At 47.4% G+C, this 16,999-nt stretch overlaps 1 protein-coding gene across 5 annotated transcripts; it reads right to left on the reverse strand.

Moving 5' to 3' along the window:
- Window positions 1–450: 450 nt before the first annotated feature.
- LOC120707109 (calcium permeable stress-gated cation channel 1-like) lies at window positions 451–16,234 on the reverse strand. Of its 5 annotated transcripts, none has more exons than XM_039991885.1 (13): window positions 15,852–16,125; window positions 13,806–14,163; window positions 13,687–13,714; window positions 13,220–13,374; window positions 12,159–12,294; window positions 11,486–11,587; window positions 10,977–11,096; window positions 10,798–10,878; window positions 4,293–4,633; window positions 3,014–3,259; window positions 1,961–2,285; window positions 1,491–1,724; window positions 451–845 (listed from the first exon to the last, which is right to left on the reverse strand). In XM_039991885.1, exons 2-13 carry the CDS (start codon window positions 14,117–14,119, stop codon window positions 585–587), a joined length of 2,343 nt encoding a protein of 780 aa, XP_039847819.1. In that variant the 5' UTR covers window positions 14,120–14,163; window positions 15,852–16,125; the 3' UTR covers window positions 451–584. The 5 variants fall into 5 exon arrangements, with proteins under 5 accessions (XP_039847819.1, XP_039847818.1, XP_039847820.1 ...); XM_039991884.1 differs by having other exon boundaries at window positions 15,820–16,125; XM_039991886.1 differs by lacking the exon at window positions 13,687–13,714 and having other exon boundaries at window positions 13,220–13,366; window positions 15,820–16,234.
- Between the last annotated feature and the right edge of the window lie 765 nt (window positions 16,235–16,999).

Raw genomic sequence — 16,999 nt, forward strand, 5'->3', positions numbered from 1 at the left:
AGACTATACAAGGTATGGCTCTATAGTGCCACCACTACCTACCACTGTTACTACTACTCCTACCTCAGCCATGCTGCAAGTTGCAGCTGCCACTATGCTACAGTCATCTGCCGCCCAAAGTCAAATGGCTGGCATGACCAAAACAGGAGCCAGGGCTCCTACTACTACTAGCATTGATTTGCAAGCAAGAGCATGGGTAATTATCTAACAAACTAATAACCAGCAGCAAAAATATAGTGCACTAACACAGTCACGCAGCAATATCTATGAAGCAAATTGAGCAGAACAAGAACAAAATATGGTGCGAAAGCACAGCAACATCCATGGAGCAAACTAAACTGAACCGTCCTCGGAAACAATAGAGTATCGGAAACAATAGAGTATCGGAATTTCAGTTGCACCCAATAATCCCAGCAGCAACTTCACGAGTGAAGAATTCACGGGAATAGGTAGAACACACCAGGCAAAAGAACCATACATGCAAAAATATATTTTGGCCATTACTCCTTATTTGTATAAACTAGAGGTACTCAAAAGCATTATTGTGCCCTTCACTAATATACATTGGAAAACTGCACAACTTTTTACAGCCGCTGATCATTTACAATTTCAGGCAGAGAAGATGAATCCGAGCTGTTGTATTTACTAGGGACAGGGGTGTTCCGCCTGGATTGCCGCTTGGTTGCCACCAGGACTTGCTCTGCCTCTGGTTCATCGACAATTGAGAACTTCTCGTCGTCGTCGTCACCTTTGAATACTGGGTGGATGTAGGCATTCATCAGATATCCTTTGAGATCAAATCCTGGCTCTCTTGCACGTTCTAGGGTATCCTTCTTCATTGCCTCCTAGAGAAGGAAATGGAAATGTATTACTAGTTTACTACTTGTAGTTATGTTCCATAGCGTGACTGTTGTAAACATGTTGAATTTATGCCGTTTTATATCTAATCATATTTAGGTCACATGTTTATTATAAACATATACAGGGTTGTAACTAGGTATAATGAGAGAAATTCATATCACTTATTACAAGCTTCTAGTGCAAATCATAGAGTAAACTTCGAATGGCATTAGCTATAGATCTTTACTCTCCATTCAAAATGTAGGTCGTTTTAGGATTCTATCCAGTCAAACTTTATTGAATTGGCGAATCAATGAATACTTGGTAATGTTACTAGATTCATCATGGAAAGTACTTTCGTAATATATAACTTTCACTATTTATATTTATATACTTTTAAAAAAATTGCAGAAAAGTGTCACATCAGAGACCATGTCAGTGTCCTAAATGACCTACACACTTGGGATCAGAGGGAGTAATTGACACCTTCATTTGTCAGTCTATCTTGCCAAATTAACTATCCGAATCTAAATGGGAAAAATGTTAGCACACAAGTTAATGAGTTTTTAAGCAACATTATTCATGTTTATTTGAAGACCCATTCTATATTATTCATATATTAACTCCAAAAATTGGAAAAGAAACATTACCTGTAACGGGCATTTCACAAAAGTAGGTTCATAGCGATTCTTGCAATACTTGTGGAAATAAAAGGTTACAACCGGAAGAACAAGGAGCACCGGGGTTGACTGGCCAGCGCCTTTTGTGCTAAGTAATCCAAGGAGGAGGAACTGTGATATGATCAATGCTGTGATTATACGCCCATGAACACTTGGCCAAAATGCTGCTGCACTCTCATATTCTTGATTGTACACATTTATTATCTGAAACAGTATAAACGTTTGTATGACGGTAGTTACAGACCATGGTCAGAACATGTGATAAACTAGTAACTCAATCCATAAAAATTACATGCAACACGCCAATTAGATGAATAAGAACATATCTAAATAATGATCTTGCTAATGTAGCTCAACCCCATGGAACATAAGATGACCAGACGCAATGTTTTAAAAAAATCACGTTAGAAACACCAAGCATCCAAGATATGCTTGATTACCTGGTGGCGGTATACAACGTATGCAAACCCGAAGAATATCAATATGAAAGGGAGCAAAAATGGTGTCACCACAGCATAGACAAGACCAAGTAAAAAATAGAGCTGAATTTGAGGTTCATTTGAGTCAAAACCAATACTTCCAGGGTCCATTGCCTCTTCTCTGTCTTTCTCAGTCTTGACCAAGAAAAAGTTTTTCAAGTGGAAGATTACCAGTGGCTTCAATCTTAATATTGCACCAGCTACCCCAGCCCAACCATCGACCATTACATATGTTATAAAAAAGGTTGCCTTCATTGGAATTGCTACACCAACTGTCCTTGGTATTCTGCAAAAGAGGCAAATTAGATACTAGGAATAAAAGCATACACAGTTTAAATAAAAGGAGAATAGATGGAATGAAAGGGGTTCAAATATAACCTTTTAATAGCAAGATCTTCAAACTATTACCAAATAACAAAGAAAGGAAAATACACTAAAAAATAGCATGCCAGTAAAATAATTTAATAACAGAGTAAACAGGAGTATTATTATGCATTTAGAAAGTAAATAAATGAACTGTTTAAGGGATATTCTCTCCATCCAAATTAAGTCCTTACCATGACCATTTAAAGTATATCATTGCAAATATAACAGACCCTACATTCCGAAGCACACGGTGCAACATTAATAGTACAGGTTATTTCAATGCTTAAGTACAATCGTTTCATCAAGCCAAGCTCCCTCTTCTTTTTTGTAGAGCACACACAACCCAAGATTCAAACTATTTAATCTTTGATCAACATTTAGTCTAAGGATTTCTAGATTATATTCAAATTTGGTATTATTGTATTCAGTTTGAAAATAGTTTCATATGATGTCAAATTTCATGGTTATAAACAATAATGTATAATATATTAGTCGTCAAAATGTGGCGTTGAAGACAACATCGGGTCAAACCGTGCTTTACAAAAAGAAAAGGAGTACATTATTACATCTCTAATGTTCAGTACATACAAGAATGAAGATTATCAATGGTGCAGCACAAAGGATACAATAAATATGAGAAAGACATACTCATTTGCAGATTGATGATTATAGCTTTTTAGCTGCTCTAAAGCAGATCCTGCAATAATGCTTGCCAGAAACACATTGAAAAATATGAAGATATAATATTTGGATGCAGATCTTCTTTCCAGTGAAGATATTGATGTCAATCCCTCAACCTTAGACATGAACATTAATATGGTCGGGAGCAGTATAAGGAAGATCTTCAGAGCAATTCCAGGAAGGAAACCTTGGATGAATGATTTAATAGTAGGTCTGATAAAAAAAAGTTGAAGTAAAAGGTGTCAGAAATCAGGAACATGCCCACAGAGCAGTGCACAAGAAATAAAGGAATGGGTATGCAAATTTGGTACTGAGAATTAACTATGCCAGTAACTTGTTTTGTTCCAGTTAAATCTGTTAGATGACAGAATGTATGCAGCAGCACTGCAGCAGTGACCTAAATGGCACAGCTAAATTAGTCTGGGTTTGTCGTGTCATTTTTTGTTTCACCTAGCTCATGGTTGGAGCAAAGTGGCATAAATAGGAATGTTCAGAAACTATGATTCTTTAAACTGAATGTTTAACACTTAAGTGGCATACACAAATTAGGAATAGTAAAAGTACGCATGCAAACACATGTTTTTTGCCTGGTCTGGTGTCCCAGTCGTGTCACTAAGAGAAAGTTCTTGTGTGTGTTTGTAGGGTGGGTTACACGCCCTTTTATCTGTAACATTTTGGGGTTCTTTACCCCGTCTCTTCTTAATATATTGATGCACAGCTATCCTGCGCGTTCGATGGGAGTTCAAGTATGCTGCACACAAATATAAAGCATCACAACAATGCGACACCAGAACTGTACACCTCAGCATACCTACAGCAGCAGATCTATGCCAGTATAGTATCCCATGGTTTCTGTACTAAACACATATTTTCATTTGGTAATAGAAACTAGAGATTTAATCGGATGAGTCTTTTTCTCCCCATGTACAGTATCTCAAATGCTTTTGATAACAAAAAACAGCTCTATACAGTGTGTACTTCAAAATGTAGGTTTGTGCAGTCATATATGTTCTCATCCATATCAGAGTTATGATCAATTTCTCTGGTCCGATTCAGTATCATAGGGCTGCTTTTTCATTTGTAACAAAAGGTCGCACTTTTTTAGATGGTAAACATAGAGCTACGAGGGTACGGCATATTCATATACATCCAACACTAGGGATGTTTAAAACCAACAGATACTACTAAGTAGAATCGAAAATAAAAACATTTCTGGAGAAGGAATGGCATGTAAACATAGACATACATTTCAACCAGAGGCTTCAGAAATGGAGCTGCCTTCTCAATCCCTTCAAGATTTGCAAGAGACTGAACAAATGCTATTGGGATCACATAAAAGAAGTTCAGGAAGAAGAATGCCACTGCCACTATCAACCTTCGAACTGTAAGGGAGACAAATGGAATAGACAAATTATCCCAGTACACATCTCGAGGTTCTGGAGCCCATTCAGTCAACCAAACAGTTGGATTACTGGTTTGTTGTGTCTGAGCACAAACTGCTGCACCCCAACGTGATCGGAAGGAAACAAATGCTGCTGGGACAACTGATTTGGGATCTTTTACAATCTTTTCACGCTCTTCTGCTTCCTAAATATCATTTACATGAGGTGGTAAATCTGACAGTTTGTGACAGGTACCCTTTGTTTCAAAAGATATGGAATTGTAACATTGAGGAAGATAAATATATTACTGACAGTCCTATCAAAATTTCGTTTTCTATTGCATGCAAAATACCTATATAACAAAGACCACTTCAGTGCATATTTAGTGTCACTGCATACCCAAGACTACACTTAAGAAAATGATACACACATCCAACTAGACCTTTCTTAATGTGTGTATGTTTGGAAATTAAGAAGAAATCCATTTTGACCCACTAACTATTGCTGGAGCCTTATTTTGGCCCTAGAACTCTAAAACCCAATTTTGTTGGCACCATAACTTGTCAAAACCATTCGTTTATCACCCTTCACAGATTTCTAAGGTAGCTTTGCCCAGTTTTGTGCCACGTCATCTGTCATGTCATCTATCACCACCACGTCAACATCATTTCATCCTTTTCTTCTACCCCATCTATCCGTGTTCGAGAGATGCTGCTCTCATTCCTTGAAGGGCTAGAGCACTACCCAGCTGGACCTCGCTTATGACTCGTGACCTCGCGTGCACCACCTTGCTCCTCCACCATGCAACAGCGAGCACCTGACGTCAGGTCTGCCCAAGCTGAATTGCCGGTGGACTTTCTAGGAGCATGCAGAAGCTCATGTGCTGTGTCTTTGCAAGTCCAGGCAGTGCATCAAGCACAGCAACAGGCCTCTGGCAGAAGTGTGGTCAACAGGAAGGAGAACTGGGTCTTTTTTTATTGAAGCTCAACAGGAAGGAGTGAGACTTGGTGTTTTTCTTATTGAAGCTCACAGGAAGAAGTGAGACCTGGGTGTTTTTTTATTGAAAAAGGTGGCATTTTGGTCAACCATGTCGATACCAGGCAAGTTGATGTGGCTCAAAACCGAGCAAAATCACCTATGAAATCGGCTAAGGGCGCATAGTAAACTGTTTTGATAGTGCCAAAGGTACCTGGTTTTGGAGTTGGATGGTGAAAAATGGACTTTTTCCATATTGTGTATTTGATACATATGATCAATACATTCTATTAAAAAAAATTGTTACTGTGATTCTATACTGTGTAGTTGATACTGTTGGAGTATTTTGAGCCCATGTGTATAGAGGCCCATCTAGAGGCCCATGTATAGGTATTATATATACCCACCCTTCTAGGGTTGGAGGAATACAAGCCACTATTCTCTACATGGTATCAGTTGCTTAGGATTCTTCTCCTCCCATGGCAGCCGCCGCCGCCGTCATGGCTGGCCAGCCGCCGGCGCCGCCCACCCCATCCCTCTCCTCTTTCCCTCCCCTTACCTCTGTTCCCGCTGCCTCTGTTCCAGGGGCGCCGCGCGCGTGGCTTCACGCCGCCGCAGCGCAGCTGCCCCCCACCGCAGCCGCCACGCTGGACCCTGCTCCCAGCGCTGGCGCGGGCGCGTTGGCCCCGGGGGCCGCCGCCGCCGGATCCCGCCCCTCCCTAGCCACCAGATCTCGCCCCTGCCTGGCCGCCAGTGCCCCTCCTCTGCTCCAGGGTGTGCCGGCACCTCCTCTGCTCCAGGCTTGCACGGCCGGCCCCTCTGCTCCAGGCGCGACGCCGCCCCTGCGACAGGCCGCCGCCGCCGGCCCCTCTGCTACCGACGCAGCGCCGCCCCTGCTCCAGGCCGCTGCCGCCGGATCCCGCCCCTCCCTGGCCGCCGGATCCCGCCCTTGCCTGGCCGCCGGTGACCCTCCTCTGCTCCAGGGTGTGCCGGCACCTTCTCTGCTCCAGGCTTGCGCGGCCGGCCCTTCTTCTCCCAGCGCGGCGCCGCCCCTGCTCCAGCCTGCTGCCCCTGCGTGGCACCACCCCACGCTCGCCGCTGCTGCAGGTGGGCCGGCTCTTGGTGCCACCGCCGCGGGCGCGCTGGGACTGCCCCTGGCCGCTGCCGCCGCAGTTGTGGCTGCCGCCGGCCCTGCCGCCGCTCCTCTGACCGCTGTATTTCCCTGGCACCTCTTGCGGCCCCCGGCGCCGCCCCTGCTACTGCGCATGAGCGCGCTCAGGAGATGCTGCGGGACCTCGAGGCCAAGCTCGTCGAGGGCAAGCTCGCGCATGCCGTCGTGCCCGCCGCGCTTGAAGCGCAGGCTGCCGTCGCGCCCGCCGCGCACGCTGCGCAGGCCGCCGCATCCCTCGCCGCCGCGCATGCCGCGCAGGCCGTCGCCCCGCTGCGCGGGCCGCTGCCTCCCTCGCCGCCGCGCGGGCCGCGAAGGTCGTCGCCCCTGCCGCGCAGGCCGTCGACCCCGCCGCGCAGGCCGCGCGGGCCGCTGCCTCCCTCGCCGCTGCCGGATTCGCCTTTCCTGCTGTGCCGCCCCTGCCTGCGCCCGCGACGGCCGCGCTGACCATGGCGTGGCCTGCGTTCGGTATGCCGCCCGGGGTCGCGCCGTTCTGGACCCCGCCCGCTCAGCCCAGCCAGCAGCCGACCTGGCCTGGGGGGTGGGACCAGGCAGCCCTGGCGCAATCCTTCAGCGCCATGGTGCTGACGCCGCCGGTCAGCACCGAATGGATCGCCGACTCGGGTGCCTCCTTCCATACCACCCCACATGCCGGTATCCTCTCTTCTGTCCGACCCCCACACCCCTCTTGTCCTTCCATCATGGTTGGTGACGGGTCTTGTCTTCCTGTCACTGTCGTGGGTTCTGCTCCCGACTCTTTTCGTCTTCTCAATGTCCTCGTTGCTTCTCAGATGGTTCATAACCTTCTTCCCATTCGTCAGTTTACAGCTGACAATTGTTGTTCCATCGAGTTTGATTTTTTCGGCCTCACTGTAAAGGATTCGGCCTCCCGGCGTCCGCTACTCCGGTGTGACAGCACAGAGCCCCTTTACACCCTTCGCCTTCCTTCTTCCGCTGCACCACTCTCGCCTTCTTCTTCCCCATGGCCGTCTTGGTCTGCCGCTTTTGCCGCGACGCCGTCTTCCACCACCTGGCATCGCCGTCTTGGTCACCCTGGCCGCAACGTTATGGCTCAGCTCAGTCGTAGTAGCGATGTCCCTGGTACTAGGGCTCCTGCTGAACCCCTCTGCCATGCGTGCCAGCTCGGTCGTCATGTTCGGCTCCCGTTTTCTTCTTCTTCGCATGCGACGCATGCATTTGACCTTGTTCACTGTGACCTGTGGACCTCTCCTGTACTTAGGCTTTCTGGTTATAAGTACTATTTGATGGTGGTCGACGACTTCTCGCACTACTCTTGGACGTTTCCTTTGCGCGCCAAGTCTGAGACCTTCCCCACCCTCCTCCACTTCTTTGCCTGGGTGTCCACTCAGTTCGGCCTCACCGTTAAAGCCGTCCAGTGTGACAACGGGCGGGAGTTCGATAACTCCACATCCCGTTCTTTCTTTCTCTCTCGGGGTGTTCAGCTGCGTATGTCTTGTCCGTATACCTCTCCTCAGAACGGCAAGGCTGAGCGGATGATTCGCACGACGAACGTCGTCGTGCGCACCCTTCTGATCCAGGCCTCTCTGCCCCCGCGCTTCTGGGCGGAGAATCTCCACACCGCCACCTACCTGTTCAACCGTGTTCCGTCCACTGCTTCTCCTGCTCCCACTCCGCACCACGCTCTTTTCGGTACCCGTCCTCGCTACGACCACCTTCGGGTCTTCGGGTGTGCATGTTACCCTAACACCTCCGCCACTATTCCTCACAAGCTGGCGCCCCGCTCGACTCGTTGTGTGTTCCTTGGTTACTCCCCTGACCACAAGGGGTACCGATACTTTGACCTCACCTCTCGCCGCGTTCTGATCTCCCGACACGTCGTCTTTGACGAGTCGGATTTCCCCTACTCCACCTCATCCACACCTTCTTCTGATCCCGAGCTGGCGTCTCTGTTTCCGACTGACCCGGTGGTTCAGCCACCGTTACCTGTCTGTCCTTTTCCTGCAGGTTTTTCCGGCGCACCGGCACCGCTTCCGGTGATCCCTGCTGCGCCGAGCGCGGCCCCGGTGCCCGCGGTCGCGCCACGCGCGGCCCCCGGACATCCGGTCGTGCCGCGCACGGACCCGGTGTCTCCCGCTGCGCCACGCGCGGCCCCGGTGCCTTCCCCTGCACCTGAGCGGTACGCTGAGCCGGTGCAGGTGTACCGGCGTCGTTCGGCGTCGACACCGGCACCGCCTCCTGCTCCGGAGGCTCCTGCGACGCCGACCCCGGAGCTGTCGCCGTCGCTCCCTCCTCCGGCTCCCTCTCGAGCCGAGCCGGATGTGTACCACCCGCCGGTCATCCATCGGGATCCTCGGCATGTCCATCCCATGGTGACTCGGCGGATGGCGTCCCAGGCCGCGACTTTCTCCGCCACCGAGGGAGAGCCGCGGGTCTCTCCGGTACCCTCCTCTGTCCGCGACGCCTTGGCGGATCCTCACTGGCGTCGCGCGATGGAAGAGGAGTACGCGGCTCTTCTTGCCAACCAGACATGGGACCTCGTGCCGCGTCCGTCTGGTTGCAATCTGGTGACTGGCAATTGGATCTGGACGCATAAGCGTCGGGCTGACGGCACACTGGAGCGCTACAAGGCTCGCTGGGTTCTCCGGGGGTTCACTCAGCGGCCTGGTGTGAACTATGATGAGACCTTCAGCCCGGTCGTGAAGCCCGCTACTGTGCGCACAGTCCTCTCGCTTGCGCTCTCGCGCACTTGGCCTGTGCACTAGCTGGACGTGAAGAATGTGTTTCTTCACGGCACCTTGTCAAAGACTGTTTACTGCTCTCAGCCTGCAGGATTTGTGGACTCGAGTCGTCCGGATATGGTCTGCCGGCTCAACAAGTCTCTCTATGGACTGAAGCAGGCTCCACGGGCTTGGTACTCTCGGTTCGCCACGTTCTTGCTTACACTGGGGTTCACCGAGGCCAAGTCTGACACGTCTCTCTTCATCTACCGCCGTGGGGATGAGACAGCATATCTGCTGCTATATGTCGATGACATTGTGATCACAGCTTCCAGTCAGCAGTTGCTTCAGAGTGTCATCTCCTCTCTGCAGCAGGAGTTCGCTACGAAGGATCTCGGTCAGCTCCACTTCTTGGGCGTCACTGTTGAGCCTCGCCCGTCTGGTCTTCTCCTTCATCAACGGCAGTACGCCCTCGATATTCTAGAGCGGGCTGGGATGACTGATTGCAAGCCCTGCTCCACTCCAGTCAACACTCAGGCGAAGCTGTCTGCTAATCTGGGTGATCCGGTGGCTGATCCTACTGCCTACCGGAGTCTGGCCGGCGCTTTGCAGTACCTCACCTTCACCAGGCCGGACCTCACCTACGCTGTTCAGCAGATCTGTCTCCATATGCATGATCCCCGGGAGTCACACCTTGCTGCGCTGAAGCGTCTCCTCCGGTACGTCCGTGGCACTGTGGACCTCGGCCTGGTACTTCACCGCTCGCCCTCTGCTGAGCTGGTGGTCTACACCGACGCTGACTGGGCTGGCAGCCCGGACAACCTCCGGCTACGCCGTCTTCCTGGGCGGCAACCTGGTCTCCTGGTCGTCCAAGCGGCAGCCGGTTGTCTCCCGCTCCAGTGCCGAGGCGGAGTATCGGGCTGTCGCTAACGGCACGTGGAGATCAACCTAAACTTCGTGCGCGACAGAGTCGCCATCGGCGATGTTCGGGTACTCCATGTCCCGACTACCTCCCAGTTTGCTGACATCTTCACCAAGGGGCTGCCCTCCTCGACCTTCTCGGAGTTTCGATCCAGCCTCAACGTAGCCGGTGGCTAGTTGTGGCTGTGGGGGGTATTTGCCTTTTGTACTCTATTTGTACTCTCATCTTGTCCAGTCTTGAACACCGCTGCGCCGGTAGTTCAGACTGCGGGGGGGGGGGGGGGGGGGGGTGTCGGCTTTCTTATTGTCCGCTGTGCCGGTAGTTCAGACTGCGGGGGGGTGTTGGAGTATTTTGAGCCCATGTGTATAGAGGCCCATCTAGAGGCCCATGTATATGTATTATATATACCCACCCTTCTAGGGTTGGAGGAATACAAGCCACCATTCTCTACAGATACACACCATCAATACATTCTATTCAAAACTTTGGTTACTGTGATCTATCAAACTAAATGATTTACATCTATTTTTTCAATGACACAATTATAACTCAAGATGACTATTAATTCATTAAATGATGAGCAATCAGCAGATGGTGTGACTCACTTCATTTTCTATCCACTCAATTTCTGATTTGTAGTACTCAATAGCATCCACCTTGGCACCAAAACAACCAAGAAAACCAGTCTGTAGCAGAAGAATTAGAATAAAAATAATAAAAATGGTTACTATTCTGATTGGAAGATAAAGAAACTATACACTATGGTATATTTTTGTTGAATAACCTTAGTAGTAGGCCTCTTAGATGCATTTCTTTCAAACTTCAGCTGATAGTAGTCAAGCCAATTCTGCATCTTCGTCTTTTCTTTAACCAATTTTGCAAGCTTATTTGCATTGAAAACAACCTACAAAAGTGCATCAGTGAATCTATCATAGTCTTCTCTTTAACCAATTTTGCAAGCTTATTTGCATTGTAAACAACCTACAGAAGCGCATCGTTGAATCTATCATAGCATGGCTAGTTATGTTTTACAGAATAATAAGAACAAAATCAAAATACCAGTTAAGCTGGAGTACTTTACAAGGAATCGAATAAAATTCCATCTGAACTGGAACAGAATTTAAGTGAAGATAACATGGGTCCACATAAATATATGAAACATGCATTTGTACAAACATGGAATCACCAAACCATACTGTACCAATCAAGAAGATGGTAAGCCGGACAACCAACATAGATAAATTAGAGGAAGAAAATAAGGATCAGATAGTGACCATGGATATTCATGATTACCTGGTGTGTCAGATAGTGATCAGGATGATTCACAAGAAAGAAATGTTCAACAAGCTCACCGATTGATTCATCTGGATCAGGCGGTATATTACGCACAAGGACCTAAAACACTTACATTGGTTAATTACATTCAACAAGTAACTATCAAAACAACAAAATCCACTTGATTTTTTTAAAAAAAGGAGGAAATAAGTTCTCATTCAAAATCTGGTTAGCAAAGGAATGAATATCAAGTTTAATTCAGTTACGCATCTGGTTAGCATTAGGTGCTCGATGCATAATTTAATCGATTGGTACAAATACTGTCTGCACTTATCCTAGTATTGTGTGGTCATGTGGGAAAATGGCGAAATATCTTCTTCCTCTGCTAATCTGCTCACAACTGATATACAGCCCGTCACTACTGTATTTTTCTCGAACGCAGCCCGTCACTACTGTAATACAAATAGTATGTTGTATATCTTACTAGCCCATATACTAACTTATAATTTCCCCTCACTTTCTCTGTAGTTGATAAATACCTCACCAATATTTAATGGAACAAAGTACTGAGGCACAAAAATTTTTAAATGATCGTAGTGATTTGTGCAAAAGACTCAAGCATACCATGAACTGGATGTCATCTATTCAATTGAATTAAATAGAAAGCAACTCAACGGGTTCAGAGTCATACCTTGAACTGGTCTGGTCTGCGTTTCTCTGATGCAAGAAAACGCAGTCTCATTTGTGCAACGATTTCATACTCACGTAACAGTACATAGCAGGTCCAAAATGTGAAAACATAAGCCATTGACAAATGGGCTATAAACCTTCACAAAGAGAAATAAGTTAGGACTCCTGAGCAGTCAATCTAAACTCAAAAATACAATCTCTAATTTGAATGAACATGAAAGTACTTTTAGCATCTGAACCCATTTCCCTAAATCTAATGCTTGAACTTGAATTATTTTTACGTGCAAAATTATCTTATTTATTCCACATTACGAATTTTAGCTCCTAAGTTTCCTCACTTGCAATCTACCAGATCTTCCTCTAAAAAAAAACTCGACCTGCGAGGGGCTAGCCGCCCCCCGAGCATTCTTATAAGAAGGAGGCCTTCTAACGCAGGCCGAGAAACCCCCCGAACCCCGGCTCTTTCTGACCTTGGGTCTGGTGCCATTTCCTGGAACCGTTACCCAGGCCGGCACCGTTACCCACTGGGCTGGGAAACCGTGACGCCAGGCCGAGCCAGGTTGACTACACAGCCCAAGCTATCAGGAGAACAGCGAGGGGGGTTTTTTCCCACAGGCGGGGAAACTCGCCCCGGTGGGGGTTCGAACCCCCCACCTGTGGAGTGCCGCCGGTTGCTTCGCACCACTCGGGCTAACAACCTTAGGCTACCAGATCTTCCTCTCCCAAATCAGTTTCTGTCAGAGGTTGGGTAATAGTTCATGTTATACAGTTCCATCCATATATCTTGAGGACTTCAGTTTCACACCATCCCTGACTCTAGTGGAAAAAGATACCAGGCAGTGACCATCACTCTATCACATGTGGCACCTTCTACCTTAGGCAACCCCGTCGACTATGTTGAAAAACTCTGGTTGTTTTAACTATCAAACCATGTGTAATGCGTGCATAAATAACTATCCCTGGTAGCCAGAACTTCCCCCAAGAATCATGGTGTTATAACATAAGCTTTATATGGAGCTGTAAATACATTTCATAACAAAGAAGAAATCACCAAGTGCTAACCTTTTCGATCCAACAGGTATATTTGATATCGAAAGTTTATCAATGTTGTTGTGTTGTACCTTCGAGAATTCCAAAGTATCATTGGTCCAATTAACAGGGACAAGAACACTGAATGCTAGAATTGAGATTGGAGCAAATATTTTAAGCCTGCAACGCTTGAAACAAAGTAAATAAGTAAAGCTAAGGACGACAAATGGAGGTGGGCATCAATCAGTGAAAAATAGAAACATAAAGCAAATGGGAACTGCAAATGTTTTGATTCAGTAGAAACGTATTGAAGTGAATGAATTCCCTTTTCTTTTCTCAAGAAATCCTGGAGGCTAGATACCCAATTGGAAAAATAGTAGTCTAATAAAGAGTAGCCAACATAACCAAACAGAACAAAGACCTAGCACTGAATTTCTTTTGCCTAGCTCAACAAATGTGTTTTGAATATTGCAGAGTAATATAATAATTAGTGACACTACCATGTCGATTGCCCATTTGTAGACCCTCCTATATCAGGTGCAATTGGTAAGAGAGATACGGATATGACAAACAAAAACAATTAAACATGACCGAAGAATATGGAATACAAATCACATACCCAACTAAGTAAATCCGCAGATAGACAGCTGAATCAAGCCCTGCATGGCTAATCAACTCATCCTCGGGCATTTTGAGAGCAGCGGGCATCCAACTTAAGAACTTCAAGTACGAATGCATGTCCAAATTGACAAATTTCCGAACAAATGTACCCCCATGACTTGGGCTCTCTCTTGCACCTTTGAGGTACCATTTTGGGAAGTAAACCCTATCATTGATTGGCTGCAGTCGTAGGAAGGTAAATGCCAGCAGGAATGATATGGCCCCCAATATATTGAGAGCCGCAGAGAGGCCTATATCTCTAATATCAGCCATAGTTATCCTTTAAATAGCTTGGAAGAATTCCTATAGAATTTTATCTGCAACATGTAAGGAAGAACACAATCATTTACCACTAGACAGTATGATGTCACAAGAACACACATCTAAGCAAAACCAAATAGAGAACATGGCCTATCAAAGGACTAACTGTGGCAACTTAGTGTAAATTGCAAAAACGAAACACAAATCTAGTTTGTAGTTAGGCATTTGAGATTGGAGAACCATCTGTAAGTTCCTACTAGTTGAATGGAACTGTTGATAAGTGATTTTGAATTCTCGGAGTGCCAAGAATTGTGGAATAAATCACAAACAAAAAGTTACTTATCCATTTATAACACTATGCAACTTATCCGCAGTGTATATGACATACTGTGCCAATTTTGATTCATCAGCACAGAAATTAGTCAAAAAAAGGGTAAGCAAAAGTAAAAGATAGGCATAGCCAACCCATAAAACATTAATCCATGGTTGAACAACTGTGAAACAGAATTCTAAGTTTCACGCGATGAACTATGTTTTAACTGTAGGATACAGATGGCGCTTCTGACAAAAAAAAAATTGTTTTGTGACAAAAAGCTAAAGGAATGAAGCCAAGATTGCGATCTGTAGCTAGTGAAATCCAACCCAGACTCCTGTTCCTTTCGTATAGGCTATGAGATATTGAATGGATAAGTAACATACTTGGTGCTGTGAAGTGTCCACATCAAACCCAAAAGATACTAGCTGAGCAGCGACCGCACTAGATGGCTACATATAGTGGGTAGAAGAATCAAATATTTATATCTCCATACCAGAAGAAATTGGTCCATTATAAGCAGGCATCCAGGTTCCAAAATTGCAAACTAATAAGTTCATAACAGTTGGATTATAGTAGACTGCTAATTGGATTATTTGCCAACGCATACTACTGCAACGCAACAATAATTGTAATAATAAACCTCAAGGGTTTCAAGTGCGGAATTTAAGGCGTGAGGCCGTGACAGCTCAAAAGCTCATAAAACTTTGCATAAATTCGATCCGCCCGGAAACGTCCGTGTGAAGCATTAAACCATCCTGGAATTGTTGAAGCGGCGCCACCGCCGTTAAGAAAGGTTATATATACCCGGCAAATCTTTAAAGTGGTATTAGGCAGGCCAAGTTGTGGACTTTAATTAAGTGTTGTCGGTTGAAGGGGGAAAGGCGGAAAGGAAAATAAAATCGCGATGGAAGCCAAATTCATCTGCCCTCCTACTTTTCTAGAAAATTGACACATGTACTACGTACTTACTACTAGTTATCTGAAAAAAAAAACAAGGTGCGATTCTCTAGTGGACAACTAGAGCAGAACAAAATTGGGCGAAATTGCGACGGTGCCAGCAGAAGAAGCACCGGCCCCGAAGGTTGCGAAATTTTTGGCGAAAACCGAAGGGCCTTTGTGTGGCTCCTCCATTCTAGCCGGCGGCAAGGCAACTCGAGCGCGATTGGACTGCAGGGCAGATTTTCGGCCCCCAGACGGCAGCGGGAAGAGACGAGGAGAAATCGGCAGAGCAACCAAAATGTTGGGAGCAGACAAGACAAGGTAACAGCGATATATGCGAGGCAGATCTGACCGCCGACCCCGGAGCAGCAGCGAGAGATAGCGGAGCAGGCCACGAGACAGAGGGGCGAGGAACCCGCCGCGAGGGCGGAACAGCAAGCAGCAGACGGCACCGTACCTCGGCCGCGAGCAAGAGAAGAGGGAGCCTATCTCGGAGAAGAGAAGCGCCGGGTCGCCCTCGCTGGGCCTCACCCGCCGGCGCGGCGGGCCGTCATACTACCTCCCGCCGAATGCCGGCGGCTCCCTCGGTCAGTCCCTCCCTCCCCTGTCTTCCTGCTCCCCGGGCGGCGCTCGCTCTCTCCTGCAAGGGCAGCAGGCTGTCAATGGATGGGTGCGCCGCCTGCTGGTTGCTGCGGTGTGCACGCGCAGCACGGCCACTGGCACAGCGAGAGTGGAGAGAGGTGGGGGGGACCGGGGACAGTTGGGGAGGGACGCGCGGCACGGGATACCCTTTTTATCTCCCCTCTCCCTCTCCGCTGCTGCTCGTGGTCGCTGGGGACGACGACGACGGAACCGGATGCTCTGCAGTAGACGGACGTGAACAGTAAAATGAGTCTATCGCTACAGTATTCCGACGTAGTACTGTAACAGTGATCAAACAGTGCTAGGGTACTGGGCACATCGGTACTGTTCATTACTGTAGCACACGATCTCATCCGTCCGCTCCAGGTCGGACAGTTCTCGTTCATTCCACCTCTCGTTTCGACGAGGACGGGGCGTTCGACTTGGACGGGAACGGGGGGAGACGTTACCGCCGCGGCTGCTGTGCTGCCATTGGCAGTTACTACGAGTTTCCTCCCCCGCCCCCGCGGCCGCCAACGTACAGAAAGGAAGGAACTGGCTTTGGTTGTAGTTGTAGCCGTTCGTCCCTCACTTCAAGATGCCATTGGTTAACCATTGTCCGTATTCAAATCCATACTCATAATATTTAGGGAGGGTATGGATTACTTATATATGTATGGGTATAGATAGGGTATTGGAGGGTAATTACCCATTTACCCATATACCCACTAATTACCCATGTATAGGTGATTAGTGGGTATGGGCACGGGTGACCCCATTTCCTACCCACGGCATCTTGAGGCCCCGCTACCAGTAACGAGGACAGCTTGGCTGCGCGTTCCTTTCTCCTAAATCGTGACGGCGTGGCGAGTCCAGCCGAGCTGGCGAGCACGGTCGGGAACGGGTGAAAAAGGCGTGGGACCGCAGGCGTGAAACGGAAGCGTCCAAAAAAAATTTCTACCTCCTTTCTTTTTCATGTATTTTTTTGATCAGGAAAAATAAAAAATTATGTCAAA

This window comes from Panicum virgatum, chromosome 5K (assembly GCF_016808335.1).
Source record: "Panicum virgatum strain AP13 chromosome 5K, P.virgatum_v5, whole genome shotgun sequence".
NCBI lineage: Eukaryota > Viridiplantae > Streptophyta > Magnoliopsida > Poales > Poaceae > Panicum > Panicum virgatum.

Excerpts from the sequence above, each read along its gene's own strand:
- LOC120707109 (XM_039991885.1), bottom strand. The coding sequence starts at position 14,119 with ATGGCTGATATTAGAGATATAGGCCTCTCTGCGGCTCTCAATATATTG. Across the intron at positions 3,260-4,292 it reads CTGAAGCCTCTGGTTGAAAT|ACCTACTATTAAATCATTCA; the intron begins GTATGTCTATGT and ends TTTTTTTATCAG. Across the intron at positions 846-1,490 it reads TTGTGAAATGCCCGTTACAG|GAGGCAATGAAGAAGGATAC; the intron begins GTAATGTTTCTT and ends TTCCTTCTCTAG.